Source organism: Tursiops truncatus, chromosome 14 (assembly GCF_011762595.2).
Source record: "Tursiops truncatus isolate mTurTru1 chromosome 14, mTurTru1.mat.Y, whole genome shotgun sequence".
Lineage (NCBI taxonomy): Eukaryota > Metazoa > Chordata > Mammalia > Artiodactyla > Delphinidae > Tursiops > Tursiops truncatus.
In genome coordinates this window covers 25247899-25266894 of record NC_047047.1, presented here as the reverse complement: position 1 = coordinate 25266894, position 18996 = coordinate 25247899, and the positions used below count along the sequence as shown (strand labels likewise).

The 18996-nt window shown below is 51.4% G+C and overlaps 3 protein-coding genes across 7 annotated transcripts; 1 reads left to right on the top strand and 2 right to left on the bottom strand.

Annotated features, from left to right (window-relative positions):
- Positions 1-1240: 1240 nt before the first annotated feature.
- Positions 1241-4026, bottom strand: MRPL53 (mitochondrial ribosomal protein L53). Its single transcript, XM_004326308.4, has 3 exons — positions 2968-4026; positions 2757-2869; positions 1241-2664 (listed from the first exon to the last, which is right to left on the bottom strand). Exons 1-3 carry the CDS (start codon positions 3057-3059, stop codon positions 2531-2533), a joined length of 339 nt encoding a protein of 112 aa, XP_004326356.1. The 5' UTR covers positions 3060-4026; the 3' UTR covers positions 1241-2530.
- Positions 4027-4094: 68 nt separating this feature from the next.
- Positions 4095-10162, bottom strand: CCDC142 (coiled-coil domain containing 142). Of its 5 annotated transcripts, XM_004326311.4 has the most exons (9): positions 9100-10162; positions 8719-8805; positions 8490-8639; positions 8225-8355; positions 8039-8152; positions 5230-5344; positions 4837-5014; positions 4512-4711; positions 4095-4351 (listed from the first exon to the last, which is right to left on the bottom strand). In XM_004326311.4, exons 1-9 carry the CDS (start codon positions 10160-10162, stop codon positions 4095-4097), a joined length of 2295 nt encoding a protein of 764 aa, XP_004326359.1. The 5 variants fall into 5 exon arrangements, with proteins under 5 accessions (XP_004326359.1, XP_019797690.1, XP_073647316.1 ...); XM_019942131.3 differs by lacking the exon at positions 8719-8805; XM_019942134.3 differs by lacking the exon at positions 4512-4711 and having other exon boundaries at positions 4215-4351.
- Positions 10163-10288: 126 nt separating this feature from the next.
- TTC31 (tetratricopeptide repeat domain 31) lies at positions 10289-18289 on the top strand. The gene is given in 11 exon segments (XM_033838148.2): positions 10289-10455; positions 13915-14143; positions 14279-14363; positions 14819-14908; positions 14989-15062; positions 15170-15373; positions 15686-15734; positions 15810-15903; positions 15997-16138; positions 16353-16454; positions 16645-18289. Coding segments are annotated over 11 exon segments (1533 nt in total). The 3' UTR covers positions 16942-18289.
- Positions 18290-18996: the final 707 nt, after the last annotated feature.

Sequence of the window (18996 nt, the reverse complement as noted above, 5' to 3'; positions counted from 1 at the left end):
ATTATACAAAACTACTACTTTATGCTGCACACCCACTTCTTCTTTCACTATAATCTGACTTCTGGCCCCACCCTCCACTGGTAGACTTTTTACTCATTTAACAATCACCTTCTGACCAAACCCAATGGTCAGTCCTTTCTTGCTACCACTGCACCTGGTCCACACCTATTCAATATATTGTAGCACTTAGTATACACACCTGAGTTTCACCATTCATTTTTGTATCTCAGTACTAATCAGTTGAAGTCACAAGGTTGATGCTAAATACTGGTAAATTCAACAAAAGTTTATTGCACACTCTGTATCAGGCATTATGCAAGGTGCAGGGGACACAGAGAAAACAGCCCCAACCTCAAGTTCAAAATCTATAAGCACAGTGCCAGCACTCAATCCGTGTTTACAGCAGTGTTTGAACCATCCCTGTTTTTACAGATGAGTAGTTAATCTGGCCAAGGATAATAGCCAGTTAACCATGGACCTGAAGAACTCAATCTAGGTTGTATCCTTTCGTCAATGAAGAGGCCTATAACACACAGCCTCTTAGATGCTATGCTGTGCTCACTCAACATTCTAGGCAGTTTACAGATATCAGTTTATTGATTGATTGATTGATCTTTGGCCACGCTGCATGCAGGGATCTTAGTTCTCTGACCAGGTATTGAACCCGTGCCCCCTGCAGTGGAAGAGCAGAGTCTTAACCACTGGACCACCAGGGAAGTCCCAGATATCAATTCATTTAATCTCTCAACAGTTCTATGAGGTAGGTACTATTATCCCCATTTTACGAATGAAGAAACAGGCACTGAGAGACTAAGTAATGTGTCCAAAGTTACATAGCTACTTAAGGGAAAACCTAGGATTTCAATCCCAGGCATTCTGGCTTTTTACTACACTATACTGTCTCCTGATAGTTTTCTTTCCTTTAAGGGAGAGGGGGGAAAACCAGTCCTTTGAAGATATCACCGTCTTAAGAGAGAAGCAGTAATGGGGTAGGAGGAAATATATTTGGTGAAGTACACAGCAGCCAGTGTCCAGAGATTCTTGATTGCCTAGCTGAATATTCTGAAGTTTTTCTCTAAACCAGTGGCTATTTTTTCCTACAACCTGCAGTAAGAAATAATTCTATACTGCAACCAAGTACATGCAGATAGACACACATACACATACTTTATATAATACCTATATCTATATTCATGATACGCTTAAAACAAGTTTCTTAAAGAATACTTCCCAGTCCATGTGCCATCTACTGATACTTTTTATTCTATTTGTTTTTAAAAGGCTGATTTGACCCCCTAAATTCACTTCATGATCCACATTAATGGGTGGTAACCTAGTATGAAAAACTTTAGGCAGGGTGCCTAAAAAGGACTTTAGGCACTGTTCTCTGAAACAAGTTGTAATAATAAAACCAAGGATATGCTTTGGAAAGATAAAAGTAAGCAGCAGCAAAAACGGTTAGCAAAAAGGAGACCAGGTGGGAGAATGCAACAATAATACAGGAGAGTGAATGGAAATGTAGAGAACATTTCAGGAGCTTTTGTTTAAGACAGAATATTATGAACTTACTGACTGGATATTCAGGGAGCGGGCAGAACCAGAGATAATGCTGTGGTTTCCAGCTCAAGTGGCTGAGCAGATGAAGTGCCTTTTAAAGGAATGAGGAAGTCAGGGGAGGAGGCAAGTACAGATGACCCTTAAACAATGGGGGTGGGGATGGGCGTTAGGGGCCCAACCGCTCCACAGAGTTGAGAATGGGGGGATAACTTTACAGTCAGCACCCACAGTTCCACAACCGCAGATTCAAACAACCACAGATCGTGTAGTACTTGTACTATGTATTTATTTGAAAAACAGGCATGTAAAAGGACCTCTGCAATTCAAACCTGCATTGTTCAAGGGTCAACTTTAGAGAGTATGTAAGATTATCGGGTTAGGGTTAGACAAAGAGTGTTGGTGGAATTTGGAGAAAATTGGTAGTAAGTACCCTGACTATAGCACAGAATCTGAGATTAGAGCCAAACAGAAATGTAGCGTTTAACCCAAGAGGGTAGTTCAAGTCATGACAGAATATGAGATGCCCCAAAAATAAAAGAGAGAAGAGAAAGAAGGAGATTAGTATGCCTTTATGGTTAAAAGAAGAAAAAGGACCTGAGTGGAAAAGAAGTTACACAAGGGAGGGAATTAAGAGTGGCGGGTGCTACTGAAATGGAAAAATGAGGACTGAGATGACAGCATTTCTAATAAGAGTAAGAGGTACCTTGAGTAGTGTTGGAAGAAGCCAAATTCAAAAGGGTTAAGCAGTGAGTGATGGTAAGAAAGTGAAATAAAATTCAAATTTGTCCAGACCCCTCCCCATCTTGTCTCGTCCCAGAAACACTGGTTGGATTTGTAGTCACAGGGCTCTTTCTTTTCTCTTTTGCGCTCTGTGGTCTTCTAGATAGTGATTTGAGTAACTAAGTCAAGCTCTTCTTAGATGTGTCCTTAGCAGTCTTAGGTGAAAACCTGCTTGTTGGTCTCTTCCGCGCTGTCAGCGCCCGGTACTGGCGCCCGGCTTGTCCCCGCTTCCCGCCGCAGCCCTGGCCTGGATGTGGGAGGCGAAGGCAGTGAGCATTTCCTGGGCGGTGAGGTGCGCGCCGCGCATAATCAGGCGATGCCCGTCTCCTGGGGAAGAAACAAACGAGTAAGGCACCGGGAGGACGGCGGGGCCAGCGCCGAGATCTAGCGACTCCCTCCCGACTCCCAACCAGACCCACCGAACAGCACGTCCACGCAGGGCTCGGAGCCGTCGTGTCTCACGTCCGCTATCACCGAGCAGTTGAGGTTGGTGCAGCGAACTTTCTCGCTGCTCACGGCCTGGAGGAAGGTCCTGCGGTGAGAAAACGGCGTGAGCGGCCGGCAGAGGGGGCTAGACCCCCGGCGGGAGGAAGGCGCGCCCCTCGCGTCCGCACTCCTTCCCCCTCGTACCTTGTCGACTCCACGTTCTTCTCGAAAGGGCAGAATTGAACCCGAACCTGCTTGACAGAGCGGAGTCCGAGCCGGGCCAAGGCCGCTGCCATGGTGACCCTCACCCCGGAAGGACTCGTGCGGGCGGAAGTGTCGCTAGTACGAGACGCTGTGGACTGCTACGCGCTTCCGCAGTCCCCCGACCTCCGCCTCGTGCGGCTTCTCTGACACGGTCGGTGGTGCTGGTCCCCAGGCCGCCGCCCTGGGCTCCCCAGCCGAGAAGAGGAGGAAGGCCACGAGGGAGACAGATAATTTCGGCACAGGGTATGGGGCGCCCAAAGTACACGGTCAGTAAACACAACCTGTCATTAATAGCCCCCTTTATCACGGTGAAGACAATAAATAGTGCAAAAGCCGTTTGCACCTGGCTCCGATAACACGTCTTTTGCAGCCTTTACTCCTCTGTACCCTGCTGTGCCAGATCTACGTTAATACCGTCTTAAGTGCTGGTCCCTTCCAAGGAGAGGGCACCACCACGGCAGGGATTATAAACCTACCAGAGGGTAAACTCCACTCGGGTAGTTTAAGATTAAACACATGGAACTCTGGAGTAGCGAAGCTTACACGTGAAGGTCCTACAGCCCAATATTCTTAAATGACTAAAAATAGTGATGGGGAGGGGAGTGCAGGGTACTATTATATAGTATACACTGTGGGACTGATTCAGGTGTATAAATTCCTATTCCACCTCTGTGGTTCCTGATGAATTAACTTTGTAGTAGTGTCCCGAACTTTTAGTGTTTAGCCTGGCTCCTGGGAGTTAAGAGGAAGTGGCATCTAGGCTCCCTGCTTTCTATTGCTTTTCCTCTTTCCCTTTCCCCTGGGATCCAACCCTAAAGCCTTACTCCCAGCATCTAGCCCCTTACTGCTAGTGTCTAGCTCTGAGATGTCTTCACTGATGGGGGGCTAAGCCCAAGCCTCCCAAGGATGCTGACCTCCAGGTTTCTAAGTCCAAGCTCTGTGTAGCTTGTGGTTCTCAGGTATGCTTTCTTCCAAGCTCCCAATTAGGCTTTTTTAATATGCATTTCTAAATGTCTGGGCTTTTTCAGACAGAGACAGGGAGTTCTAACGGGCTCTGATTAGGGTCCTTAGGATTCAGAACTGGTCCTCAGGCAGGAAAGAAAAGGTAAGTGCCTGCGGGGATGCTGGTGCTGCCTCAGGGCAAGCCAGGCCTGCTGATTTCCTACCAGGTAAGCGTCAGGACTAGGTCCTTCTCCCCACAGTGTGCTTAGCAGCTGAGCTGTCTGGGCTGGGAGTGCTCCAGGTCGAAGAGGGGGCTCCAAGCTCTCCAGGCTGTTGAGGCTGCTGCTGGGCAATTCCATGGTCTGGACCTCATTACATGCACCTGGTAAGGCAGGAGTGGAAGGCAGGTGGCTGGCGGTGTGTGTGTGTGGGAGGGGGGCACACACAGAAGCCAGATCAATGATGAGGATGGGGGATGCGGCACATAAAGTTATGAGCTAGGGGCAAAGAGAGCCTGGAGTTGGGGAGGGAGAGTGACTCACAGCAACAGGGAGGCCCCCTGTGGACTTGAGTCTTGGGCAGGGGCTGCTGCAACAGACACAGCAGGGCCCCATCCAGCCGCTGGAAGATGCTGAGCGTGAACAGAGTCTGGCGAAGTTCTGGGGACAGGCCCCACTGCTCCTCCTCCAGCAACTCCCTGACCACTCCAAAGTCTTGTTTGAGCTGCAGCGCCCCCTGCAGGCTGAAGGCCAAGGTACAGTGTGGCCCCCTGACCCTCCTGCCTCTCGGAACGGCTCTGCCCCACCCATCCCCTCTCTTTTTTTCAGTTCCATTCATCCCCTTGCCACGGCCTCCTTTTCTCCCCACCTGAACCGGATCCCGTGGGTGAGGATGTGGTCAAGCCAGGCACCCAGGATGGCAGTCAGCACCAGGCTGAGGGCAGGGGCCTGGGCTTGCTGTGGCAGTCCTTGCAGTCCTTGCAACACAGGCTCCAGTACCCTGCGGACCACCAACCCAGCATACTCACTAGGAATGCTGGGAAGTTCTGGAGTGAGAGAAGAGAAAGGACAGGATATGAGGCTAGGGAGATCCATCAAGCCCCTAATGGAGCATCTGGGGGAAGAGGGTAGGATTTCAGGGTGAGGGGACACAGAAGGTGAGGACAGGATGGAGACAGAGGAGTGGAGCCAGGATTTGGAGGGGCCAGGACACTGTTACCCCCTGAGAAGCCTGGAAGGGAACGCTGGGATGAGGACTTACCAGGACAGAGGCGATGCCGCCAGTACCGACCCCGTGGCATGTGGAGTTCGAAGTCCTGTGTGGCTCGTTTATGACATTCTTGAAAAAAGAAACTTAGTGACTCTTCAGGCAGGAGCTGTGGGGATAAGGAGAAAGTAAAAGGGGCTTATCTCTGAGGGACTTGTCAAGTTATATGCTCTTCTAAATCTGAGGTGTTTAACCTGGCATCCATAAAGCCCCAGAACAGAATTGTATGGGCTTGGGCATTTTCTGAGGAGAGATACTATGGCTTTTATTGGATTTTCCAAGAGGTCTGGACCGAGAAAAGATTATGGACAGTTGCCCTAAGATTACCCTGCTCTCCTCAGCTTGGTTCAGAGGATGGAAATCCTCCATGTTAATTTTGTTCCATAGGAACGTTAATAGGAAAAAAAAAGGGAGACACCCTCACCACCGCCAGTGTTCAAAAGCAGATGCTAGAGAGAGGTCTTCATGATCTGCTGACAGGCAGAGGCTGAAGAAAGAAAAGGGAATTGTACGATCTTCTGTCTGTCATCTATAAAAGGAAGGCAAGAACTGTGTGTAGACCAGGAGCAATGAATATAACTTTCTAAGATTCAGGAACCTTTGGAATGTCCTCACACTGAATATTCTTTATAGCCACTTCCATTTCTCCAGAGCATTGTAACCCACAAAGCAAGAAAAGGCCCATGTGCTGGTTTGGTTTCTTTGGTTTGATAGGTTTTGTTTTTGGAGGGGGAGAAGACAGCAAAAAGGAGGGGTCTCTACAGCCCATCTAAGAGAAGAACTCAATAAGAGGGGTGTGTAGTGGCAGGTCTAAGGAAAAGGTGACTGTATGCCTGAGAACCTGAAGAGAGGAAAGGACCTGGCGGGGGCCAGACTTGGTGGGAGAGAGCCCATGTGGCTCCTGATACATGGGCTCTCTCCCACGAAGTCTAAATCTAAACTCTTCTTCCCTTATCCCAAACACCAGAACCCCCTTCTTCCTTATGTATAACAAAGAAATTACCCTTTCGTCAACTGACGTTTGTTAGGAAATTCTGCACTCAACACTCGGAAAATACAAGGTCACACTACGGGACAGTTTTTTCTGTGGGACATTACAGTCCTGAGGAGAAAACTCACATCTGATTCTTCTTTTTTGTCCCAGTGCTGTATGTGGTAGAATGCCCAGAGCGGATGCCCAATAGTGCAGTCATCAGGCAGAGAAGCAAGGCATGAAACTGCTTTGGACAGTGTTTGGTGCACATGATGAGCACACTGTCCCTGCCCCTTTTGCTCTGTTCTCACTGCAACTACCAAGAGCTGGACCCTTCTCATATTATGTCTCCCCACCTCCCTTCTATCCTGACCACTATAGCTGGATCAAACTCTATCACTGTCTTCACTGTTCCCCTCCTGCTCTTACAATGGCTCCCTATCACTTATGAGATACAGTTCAAAATCTGTGAGCTGGTGTTCAGTGCCCTCCACAACTTGATGACAACCTATGCACATGCGAGGGCAAATGTATGCTTATGTACACATACACACACACACACACACACACACACACACACACACACACACACACGGAGCTTCTGCTTTGGTCAGACCATCTCGCCAGTACTTCCCCAAGGAACTATGAACTACCCACATCCAGTAACCCCTGCTGCTCCTCTGAGGCTGCCCAGCCACCAGCTTGAGCCATAGACCCTGTAAGGAACTTCTGTTACCATGTGTCCACCAAGGCCTTCCCTTCCCAGAGCTCACTGTCCACCCTACTCATGAAAAGCCTGTTCTGGGACATGTTGAGTTGAAAGAGGCAGCAGTAAATTGAGGTATAAATGCCCAACGGGCAGATGCAGATGGTGGATTAGGGCTAAACTGGGGGTGGGGGGGTGGGGTGGTCTACAGCACCAAGGCACTGTGGAATGCAGAGAGAAAAGGAGGAGCGGGACAGGGACTGAACTCTACAGCCATGCCCCTATTCAGAGCAACGAGTAGACATTTGGGCAGGAAGAGAACAAAAAGCAGAGAGACATCATCCATAGTAGGAACAGATACTGTGTAAAATGGGGAAAAGCTAGACGTATAATAGTTTAATTCATAAATTTAGAAGAAAATAAGAAAATATTAGAAGAAACAGCCAAGAGTGGATGGAAGTTACCAGTGTGGAACAAGGATCAGAAATCGAAGTTGGGGAGGGGCAATTAAAGTGCTATTTTTTCATTAGAAGCCTTCTAAAATAATACTTTATTTCAGTTTTAATAAAAGTACAAATTACGCTTTTAGAAAACAGGAGAAACATATCAAAAACTAGTAAATAAAAGGAAAAGTCAATCATTTATCTTGCTGTTTCTCTACAAATTATACCTCAAAGTAACCAAGTAATTTATGAGGGCAAGTTTCACTTTATAAGAGTAATCCAACTAATAATGAAGAAGGAATGATAGAATTGGAATGTCACCACCTTGCACCCTCTAATGAAATAACGGATATAGACAATGATCATCAATCATCAGTGGCTGTTAACATCACAAAATGAGAGCCTGACATGGGAGCTGGGGGTGGGATATATAAGTGAAGTAAAATTGACCATGAGTTGACGAGTATTAAAGCCTCAGTGGTAGGAATATGGGGGTCCATTATACTCTTCTCTCTACTTTTGTATTTTTTTGAAATTTTCCATAATAAAGAGAGAACAAGAAGTGAAGAGCAAGAAAAGATAAATTTAGTGGAGATTCCAAGCACTGAGTTGTTCTACCACCACCACAACCTCCCCACCAACCCCAAAGCTGGCCCCTGTCAGGTCTCCTGCTCTCCTTACCTGGATCTGTGCAGTCAGCTTCTGGATCTCCAGGCCCAGCTGCTGCTCCACCTCCAGGGCCAAGCTTTCCTCTGAGGCCAGGCTAGACAAAGCTTCTGCCTCATATAATAAAGGCTTTGGCAGAAACAGGGAGTGAGATCCGAGCCCAGCCCGGGATGCTCCCCTCCCCATTCCCTAGCTACTCACAGGTAAATCCTTCTGGATCAGGAGCAGGAAGGAACCTGGGGCCCACGCTGCCAGATGCTGCTGAGTTCTGCCCCAAAACCAGAGCAAGATGGTCTGCAGGATACAGAGCCCCAGGGCAAGGGGGGCAGGACCTGGGGAGAGGAGGGACAGAGTATCTGAAGGGCCACAGAACACCTTTGGGAGGAGGCAGGCTTCAGAACAGATTAAGGAATAAGGAGATGTCCAGCTGTTCTCTTATCCCCCCATCCCCAATACCTTGTCTCACCTGGAGGCCGGCAGAGGAGCAGTCCTGACCTGGGTTCTCGAAGGGCATCCAAGAGAGGAGGGAAGAGCTGTTGCAAAAGTTCAGTGGTATGAGAGGATGAGGGAAGGCTGCTCTGATTTCCACTAGCAGATGCCAAGGCCTGGCAGAAGCCTGAAGATGAGGGGCTATGGTTTGATAAGGAAGGAGCAGTCTGGGGCTTGTGTCACTGCCATTGCCCCTTCCTTCTCACCTTGATCCCAGCTCCAGATAAGAGACTGATGAATTAGGTTGTGACACAAAGAAGCCAGCTCCTTCTCACACTCCTGAGGCAGTGATGCTAGTGGGAGAAATGACTGGAGCCTGAAAACAGGGTCCCTCTTTGCCCAACACTGCCCCCACTCAATGATGGGGGAAGAGGGGAGGCTTCCCCCAAGACTCAAGGCTGGCATGGAAAGCAAGACTTTGCCTTGAAAGCCCAGAAGCTATAGCCTGAATCCCCGGGGGTGGGGTGGGGTGGGGTGGGGTATGTTCATTCTAAAGAGCCTGTTTTTGTAGTCAGGTGGCAAGTGAGTGAGGTGAATACAGAAGAGATCCCAGCCTTCCCAAACACCCACCCAGGCCCATCACTCACCCTGACCCAGTGCCTGACTCAGCTGTTGTGCCGCTGCCCTGGGGTCCCTCCAGGGTCCTAGACTTAGGTCCAGACTCTGAGCACAGGCTGCCCACAGCATGGTCCAGTACTGGCTCCACAGGGCCCCAGCCCCTCCAAGCCCCAGTCCACTGCTGGCTGAACCCGTCACGCCCCCCATCAGGCCCAGTAGCCCTGGCAGCAGCTCCCGCTCCTCTTGGCACCGCCTGCGGAGCTGGTCCCTCAAGTCAGATCCCCTGAGCGCCTCATCCAGCCAACCTGCCACCTGGCAACCCCGCTCCCCCGTCAGGAGGCGGAGCACACGGGCCGGGGGATAAGGGCGCGCTGCCCCTGGAACGTAGCTCAAGGCTTTTCCCTGCAGCTGGTGGTAGGCGGGAAGTGCCAGCAGCAGGTCGGCGATTTGGGACGATAGGCCCGGGCTGGCGGGCGCCTGGCCCAGAGCCCGAAGCTGCATCTCGATAGTAGCATCCAGGCGCTGGGCGGCTAGTCCGACGGATCGTGCCAGGAGTAGCGGCTCGGGTGTCTCCTGAAGGCCGTTTCGCAGGACCGCGCCTCCGGAAGAGTGCCCCAACAGGTCGCTGCACAGCTGAGGCAAGTGGCTGGGGGATGGAGCGCCGGGACTCAGGATCCTCAGGAGGCGCACGGTCGCCTGTAGGTGGCGGGCGCAGTCCTGTGCGTGGAGGAGCTCCTGCCGCTCGTGGTGCAGCCGAAGCAACACCGCCCGGAGACGCTGCAGCGCTGGAGGGGTCGGGCCGCCAGCTGCCGGCTCCCGCCCCCAGTCCACAGCGCCAGCCTCACGGTGCTCTCCTGCGTCCGCCGGCACCGCACACCACGGCTGCCCTCTCGGAGCTCCGCCGGGCCGTGGGTCCAGGCAGGGGATGCTTCGGGCAACCGGCAGCCGCAGCCAGCCACGAACGTCCCGGCGGAGAGCGCCTGCCCGCTTTCTCTGCCACTGCTCCTCCTCAGCGCCCCCGGCCTGCGCCCGTAACGGCGGCACGGTAGCCAGCGGAGGCAGAAGGCCACCAGAGCGAGACGCTTGGGCCATGGGACAGCTTGTCCGGAACGAAGCTAACGATTCCCACCTCCCCGTACTGCCCAACGCCTGCCGTAGCCGGGGCTCCGCCCCATCCCCGGAGCCGTCGTCTCCGGCCCGGGAGCCGCCGGGACCGTCATGCACTCTCTCGCGCTCCGTAAGCGGAGGCTTCTGCCCCCAACAAAGATGGCTGCCTACTCTGTCCTACTCTGCCCTTCGGCCGGTGTCGAATGCCACTTTCACTTTCGGGTCACTGTTGACGGGGATGGCACCGATTCCGAAGACTGTGGGGCTGGTCAAGCTAGGTAAGCAGGCGAGACAAGACCGGAGGGGGTCCAGGAAGACTGGGGCAGCCCCAATTAGATCTGTTTTCAGTAGGATTTTGTGCTTCACGTGATGGGCAGAGGGCTCCAGCTCACCTACCCCGAGGCCCCCAGACGCGCCGCCGCCTTCCTTTCCTATAGTCTGTCCTCTGCGGCCCGGCTGCCCGCTGGGGGGTCGCTGCTGTCCCCAAACTCTGCAAGGAATTCGGTCTCTTGGAGATCCAGGGGTTAGGACTCCGCGCTTTCACTGCCGAGGGTAGCGATCAGTACCTGGTCTGGGAACTAAGATTCCGCAAGCCTCGCGGCGCGGCCAAAAAAACAAAAAACAACTCTTAGCCGCTCTTCGGCCCGTTCCCTTTACGGTCACGCCTCTTTTCAACCTTCCGTGTTGAGCCCTGCCCGTCCCGGCCCGGCGCCGCGCGGGGCTGCACCAGGGCTTTGGAAGAGGCGTAACTGTGGGCCCTACTGCCAAGAAACACAACGCAAGTGGAGGGGGCGGGGACGACTCAACGGTGATAAATGCTTGAAGTGGGCAGGATCGGGCAGACGAGGGTCTCTTAGTTGAGGATTGGGGAGTGGGTAGGAGTTGCTTGGGGAAAGATATTATGAACAGAGGGAACACTGTGAGCAAAGACACTAAAGCAAGGAAACGTTAAGAGTACGTCACTGAAGTGAGACCTTAGTTATGGGTTTGAGAGAAGAGGCGAGCAAGAGGGCAGCAAGTGGTTTGAACGTCCTGGTCTGGCACATGGATTTGGATGTCCTGAAGGAGGTGGTAGGGTTATAGAGGGAGGGAGAGGATCAGATTTGGGAGCACTGGAAAGCTATACTTCCAACTGCTACCTGGTTATCTCTAAAACCAAACTCAACAAGTCCAGAAGTTAATTCATCATCTTTGCAAATTGTTGCGTTTTCTCTCATCTTAATCTTGGTTAATAACACAAACTTCCATCCAGTTGCTTAATTCAGAAATCTGAGAATCATTCTACATATTCTTCCCCTTTTCTTTACCTCACCTGTGTAGTCAGTCACAAAATCTACTTCTGAAGTGTCTCTTCTATCAAATCCATTATTTTCATTCCTACTTCTGCTGCCACTACCTTAGTTCAAGAACTCAATCTTTCTGGCCTGAACAGTTCTAATGACCTGCTAACTAAACATTTCACCCCTAGACTCATCTCTTTCCCCAGTACAATTTCATTTGAGCATTTCGCTTCCCAGATTAGATCCACTTCCACCACCAACAGGACAAAGTGCAAACTCACTGGATCACACAGTGTTCTTCAGGCACAGCTCCTGGCTGCATCTCTATTACAATAGCCTCCTCACCCATCTGTCTGCCTTTGCTCATTCAGCACACACCTTACTGAGCACCAACTATGTACTGAACACTGTTTTAGGCACTGGGAAGAAAGCAGTAAACCAAACAGACAAAAATTCCTATGGTCAGTGAATTAGCAGTGTCTAGTGGGGGCAGCCACTCAACAAATAAATGATATAGTATGTCAAATATGAGAAGTGCAAAGAAAAGTAAAGCAAGAAGGAGGATAGGGAACACTGAATGGAACTGAGAGGTTTTGCTTTTTAAAGGGAGTGGTCAGAGAAGTCCTCCCTCAGAAGATTTAAGCAGGGATCTGAAGGGGATGAAGGAGTGAGCCATTCACTGTGGAAAGAGCATTCCAAGCAGATGAAATAACAAACACAAAAGCCCTGAAATGGGAGCACACTTGGTGTATTGTAGGAACTTCAAAGGAGACCACTGCAGTTGGAGGAGGGCAAGAGGGTAGGAGATGATTTCATGAAGAGATTTGGTGGTCAGATCATGTGTGGCCAGGTAGTGAATTAAGAGAGTAGTATAGACCGTGTTTTGGGGAGAGATAGAAGGTCAAGGCAGTCCTTTTTTTGTTTTGTTTTGTTTTGTTTTTTTGCGGTACGCGGTCCTCTCAGTGTTGTGACCTCTCCCGTTGCGGAGCACAGGCTCCAGACGCGCAGGCTCAGCGGCCATGGCTCACGGGCCCAGCCGCTCCGCGGCATGTGGGATCTTCCCAGATCGGGGCACAAACCCATGTGCCCTTCATCGGCAGGTGGACTCTCAACCACTGCGCCACCAGGGAAGTCCTTTTTGTTTGTTTTTAAAGATGGCTTACACTAACTAAGGAAACAATCCTCATTAGAACCACAGAATGTACAGGCCAAGCCTTGAAGAGTCTTGCCTCATTTTGTGAATGAGGAAGCTGAGGTCCAGAGAGGTTAAATGACTTGTCCAAAATCAAACAGCCCAGTAGTGGCAGAGCCAGAACTAAGATGCAAGCAGCTGTGCTCCAGGACAGTGTTCTCTCCGGTTCTATGCTACCTGGCTAATTAAGAGAGCAATAAAAAGCAATGAATAATAAGGTTTTAAATTATATAACATAGGCTATGTTAATGCAGCTTGGTTGAGTGAGGGCAGAGATAACTGGAAACGAAAGGGTCTGGGAAGGCTTTGCGGGGAGATGGAATTTGAACTCTTGAAGGTGAGGCAAGTTGTGAGAAAGAAGCTCAGAGCCAGGAGGGATTTGAGGACAGCTGGGGGAAGACCCCAAGGCTGGAAGAAGCCTGGTGGCAGAGGGAGGACAGCGGCTAAGTAGGAGAGGATTGCAAGGGAAAACTGGAAAGGTCAGCCAGGGAGCTTTTTGGAAGGCTCCAAATCCCAGGCTAGACTCAATCCTGCCTGTGGCCCTGGCAGTGGGAGATTACTGGAAAATTCTGAGTAGGGGCGTAATTGCTGAGAGCTTGGTTTGGGGGAGAAACAGATAAAGTGCCGGGGAGAGGCCAGCCAGGAACTGTGGCACTCATTTAGGCGTTGAGGTAGCTCCAGGGTGGACTATATGGGGGTGTTCATATTCAAGGATATAGCAGGGGACACCGCTGGAAGAGCAGGTAAGAGGGCTCCATTGCAGGGGCATCAGTGTGGCTGACCTAATGGCAGGATGTCAGAGAAGCCTGGACTGAATGCCACCCTCAGCTCTTGGGAAGGCAGGTGATACATGTGAAAGTCAGGAGCAGCATGTTTTGAGGTGCTGAGCAGGGAGAGGTCGGCCAGTAAGGTTTTCCAGGCTGGGTGGCTGGTTACTGGTTGCCGCGGTGGAGCGGTCAACCCAGCCAAGCTCCTTGCTGTCTCCCAGAGTTCCCCACAACACCAACCTAATGTCCCCTCCCCACCCCCTCCCAAGACATAGTGGATTTTTTTCGACGGCTTGTGGCGAATGATCCCCAGGGCCTGCGTCGGATCCGTGTGGGTGGGAGCGGCAGGCGGCTGCAGCTGTGGCACCGTGGTGGGGAGTGCAGGGGCCGGGCCCAGGGATTAAGGCTGGTACCCTGGTTGGGGGTGGGGGGGGCTGGCTTTCAGATGCTCCTCTCTCTCACGTTCTTCCTTTCCCTTCTCTTTCTCCCTCCTGACAGACTCCCTCCGGACCATTTCTGTTATGAGGGGGAAACTACTGGACAGAATGACAAGGCCAAGGAGGCTGAGAGACTGGGCACCTCCTGTGGTCTCCAAAAGTCCTTCCTATACCCTCCACGAGGGTCTAAGCCCTGCCCTCAAAGCCCTTCTGCCTCAGCATCCTGCCTCAGTGACTCAGACAACCTGCTTGAGGTGGCCATGCCGCAGAGGCTCCTGCTGACTGAAGAGGTGAGACTCTAGTTCTCCCAGTCTCCAGATTCCCATGTCTATATTCTCTCCTAATCTGGAGCTTTCAAGATTCGTTCATACTGCTTACCTCCCTTTCACTTTCTCTTTTCCTGCCACCTGCCCTTCCTCTTCCAGGAAGCCAACCGCCTGGCTGAGGAGCTGGTGTCCGAGCAGGAGCGCATGAAACGGAAAGCAGAGAAGAAACGACTCAAAAAGAAGGGAGCTGGAGGGCAGAAGGAGTAGGGGCCCAGAGGGACTTGGGGGAGGGAAGAAGAGAGAACTCTAGATGGCCAGGGGCCCCCACGGGGCTCAGGGACTGGAGGGTCTCCTGGAGGCCATTTGGTGCCGTGGTTCTAGAGTCACACTATGCTGTCTGGGCTGGAATCTGCCTCCTTACTATGAGCCCTCTGCCTGATGACCGTCTTACCTGCTTTTTCACCTGTAAAATGAGGATGACAACAAAACCTACCTCACAGAGCTGCAAGGATTAAATGAGATAGTGTATGCAAAGCTCTTAGTACGGTACCATATATATTGTCCACATGAAGAACTGGTCTCAGGATACAACTTGTGTGTGTGTGTGTGTGTGTGTGTGTGTGTGTGTGTGTGCGGGTGTTTAAGTATAGTGCTCAAAATACATCTTCCTCTTCCTCGTCATTGTCATTACAGTGTCATGACAAAAGGATCGGAAGCGAAGGGAGCGTTTGGAGCAGGATGGCGGGGAGTCCAACGTGAATGTCTACAGGCAGGTACCAAGAGCACCAGGTACCAGGAGGGGGGGCTGGAAAAGCAAGCAATCCCAACACTGCACCTATTCACCTTCCTGCCTCACCTTCCAGGCTGAGGCATTGCAGATGGGGATGAGAGCCCCCCGTCCAGCTCTGGGAACCCAGCTCAGGGACAGTGTTGCGAGGAAGAGGTAAGAGCCCCCTTCCTTCCCTTTACGGTCTCTGCCCACCCTCTCCTCCCACTACTCTAGGACATACCTCATCCCTGCCCTTCCTTAACTTTCCTTTCTGCTCACAGGACTCACTGGATCTATCTAGTACCTTTGTGTCTCTGGCTTTGTGCAAGGTTGTGGATTGGCCCCCCAGTGCCTGCAGAGAAAAGGGACTGAGTCAGGAGCCCCAAGGCAGGAGCTTGGGTCCCCAAGAGAAGATGAGTTAGGAGGAAGGAAGCACTCCAAAAGAAGAGAGCTCCAGGCAGAGTCATAAGGCAGAGATGAGGAGGGCAGAAGAACCTCAGCTGGAACCAGTGGAAGGGGTGCCAGAGGGCTCTGGGAAGTTATGCAATCTAAGGGTAGAGGGCAGTGATCAGTAGAAGGAGTTCTCTGGCCCTAGGATTAAGAGACCTGGGATCCAGCTCCATCACTGTCACCCTGACCCAGGGTAGTTTCCTCTGCAAGAAAGTAGGGCTGATGCCATCTTGCAGACCTGTCACGAGGATTACATGAGTTGCCTGACACAAACTGTTTAAACAAAGGAGAAGGATTTGGGAAGGCTGAGGCCTTGAGTCCTGCTTGACTTTGCTTCCCATTCCTAGGCATCTCTAGAACTGCTGGCAGCTGCCTTACAACAGAGCCAGGAGTGAGATTCTTTCTCTCTCCTTCCTCACCCATCCCTCCCTGCGATAGCCCCATCTGAACCTTCCTACCCTCTCTCCTCCCCAGAGTTTGGTACCAGCTTTGCCCAAAATGGTTTCCACTACAAGGCCGTGGTCCTCTTCACCCAGGCCTCGAAGCTCAACCCCTGGGACCACCGGTAGGTGGGGGGGTTGGCCTCTATGCTGGGATGTCAGGGCAAGGCCGGGTGCCGAGGGAGGACCTGGACTTTTGGCCACTTTGTCTTTATCAGGTTATTTGGAAATCACTCATTCTGCCATGAACGGCTGGGTCAGCCGGTGTGGGCCCTGGCTGATGCCCAGGTAGCCCTTACTTTGTAGCCTGGCTGGCCCTGGGGCCTCTTTCACCTGGGCAAAGGCTTGATGGGACTGCAGGTAATGGGTCTGAGGTTGGAAGCTGAAGAGGAATTTGAGTGGGATCGGGTGGGGATCAGGTCTACATTGACATTTTCTAGTTAAGCTACTACCGCAATGTCACAATGTTAGTGGTACTCGGAACTGGAGCCAGTTTGGGAAAGGGGGCAGTTTTAAGTTCCCTTACCCCACTGACGCCTAAACTTTCCTCTTTCTCATTCCTCTGGGACCGAAGCGTTTCGAAGAGGCAGCTACTGTGTTCCAGGAGACTCTGAGAGGCGGATCCTAGCCTGACGCAGTCTGGGAGCTCCACTCCTGCCTTCTACAACTCGCTCTGGTAAAGGGACCAGACCCACTCTCATGCTGAGGGGGAAACAGAGAGAACTGGCTGGGATTGCAACACCAAATGCTGCTGCTTTCTGCCTCAGGCAAATAAGGGGGATGGGCAGGAATGCATGGGATGAGGGGGGCACAGGCAGCACTGCTGGAAGGAGTATCAGGTGCCCCTCCCTCTTCTCTCTCAGCAGGACCAGCGAGGAGGAAGCCCTGGGCCGCCTCTGTCAACTGGATTCCCCTATGCATTTCCCCATGTTGAGCTGGGGCCTTCAGGTCTCCTTTCCCTCAGTTGCCCTGGAAGCACTGCTCCGAGGGCCCCTGGCCTTCTGTCTCCACCCTTGCATTATCCCCCACATCACCTGAGCCCCTCCAGCTGGTCCCTCCCCCATACTCAGAGCAGAAGATCCTGTCCTCTCCATTTCCAGGACTCCTCAAAGGGCTGGGGCATCCTGGGACTTGGGCCCCAGCACCTACCTCACACCAGATGAAGGAGGACCTGTCCCTAATAAGGCAAGGCCATGTGTGCATCCCACAGGGATGAAGGACACTGTGTGGTAGCAGTTCACTGCACATTTTGAGACCTGTACTCTAATACCACGGTTGGGAACATCCCTGGCAGTCATGCCTCTTGCCACAGAGACCTTCTGGTGAGAGAAAAGAGCCCTACATCCACTGAAATAGGCTTTCTTTGGTTCTTAAGCAGATGGCTTCTTCTGGGAGCAGTAAGGAAAAATAAAATCTCCCAAGGCTCAAGAAGGGATCTGTACAAAAGTTCAGGTTTTCAGACTATAACAGACCTGGCAGTGGGGGCATTTGAGGCTTGCCCTGCTTCTTGGCCCTGGGGGACTCACTCACCGGCCAGATCTCTGCTCAGGATGGGGTCACAGTAATGAATAAGGCCCAAGTCTTGCCCTTCAGATTGACAGATGCTCACTTCTTCCTAATCCCAGTTCTTGCCCGGTTTTCTCAAGCCTGAGCTCCTCATGCCCTGTTTCCTGTCCACACTTCCATGCATATTCTGACCTCTCCTTTGCCCAGTGGTCTGATGCTCACCTCCTCCCACTGCTAGAAGATTCACCAAGGGTTTGTATTTACCAGCTTACCAGCTTCTGCCTGGAGCTGGCAGAGCCCATACATCTCCACGTACCTGCACTGCTGGCTCCCCCACTGGTGGGGCCTTAGCAGGAACCCAGGCTTCTGCTACTTTGGTCATGGTCTTTCTCCACTCCAGCACTGGGCATTGTAACCAGCCTTTGCCCCATGTGAATTTACATACTTTTTTCCACCCAGGGTCACTGCCCCTAAAGAAGGCTAAAATCCTCTACTTTCTGTATAAGAATCATGACCTCCTTCTGGTTTCTCCTCTAAGATCCTGGCAGCTGCTCCTGGCTAGTTCCTCCCTAGCTCTGCCTGGGACTCTCAGCTCATTTAAATATGGATCTGCAGGGGACTTTTAGGCCTCCAGAATGCCTTTCCTAGAGGAACCATTTATCAGGATGAATGACTCTTGCTGCCCTATGGGTCTTATTCAACACCATTTGCACCTAGAGATAGGAGATGCTGAAGCACCTCTTTATTTAAGGCTGTCCCAAATTCTTTTATTGTTTATGGTTTCAGGACGCTTAAATACTGTATGACAGATTGAAGTCTGCCATTACCAGTTGGGTCACCTTCGGCAGATTTCTTAACACCTGTGCTTCAGTTTCCTCATCTGTAAAATGTGGGCAATCCCTACCTCACAGGTCTGTTGTGAGGGCTGAAAGAGAAAGTGTGAGAACCTACCTACCGAAAGCCTGGTACATAATGGGTGTTAAATAAACTGATTTTTATCTGCAATTGTCCTACATATTCATGATTCCAACACTGGGAAGAGGAGTATGAGTGAATTGCTGCTTATTTCACAAAATACAGAGTTTGTGGGACTGTGGTTCTCAAAGTGTGGTCCCTGGGCCACCAGCATCAGTGTCACCTGGGAATTTTTTACAAATACAAATTCTCAGGCCCCCTCTAGACCTTCTAAATCAGAAGCTGAAAGAATGGGCCCAACAGTTTGTGTTTCAATAAGCCCTCCCGGTGATCCTGAGGCACCTGACGTTTGGGAAGCTCTGCTCTAGGACCTAGCAGAGGAGACACCCATCCAGGAGGCCATTTTGGTGGGACAGGTTTGAGTTTTGTTTATCCAAGCCTTGATCATAAGAGGTGGTAGCACTGGGCTAGAATTTAGGAAGCCCTAAGTAGCAGAGGGTTATGGCTCAGAGCCAGTTAACTTGACTGAACCCTACCTTCCTGACTAGAATTATTTGCCCTGGGAGTGCTTTGCTCATGCCCGGCTGGCCGGGGGGTGGGGTTCGGGAGAGGTAGTTATGTTTGTTTAAGGGGTGATTATATCACAGTGCCTCCATACCAGGCCTGCTCATGTGGCCCTCTTGTCCTGGACTGGGGCTAGGAAGGTGGGACTTACATGCTTTGGGGACTCCACTAGGGCTCCTGGCCCCTCAAAGAAGGGCCACCCACCACTACTGTATGGCGTCTTTGCTTTCAGG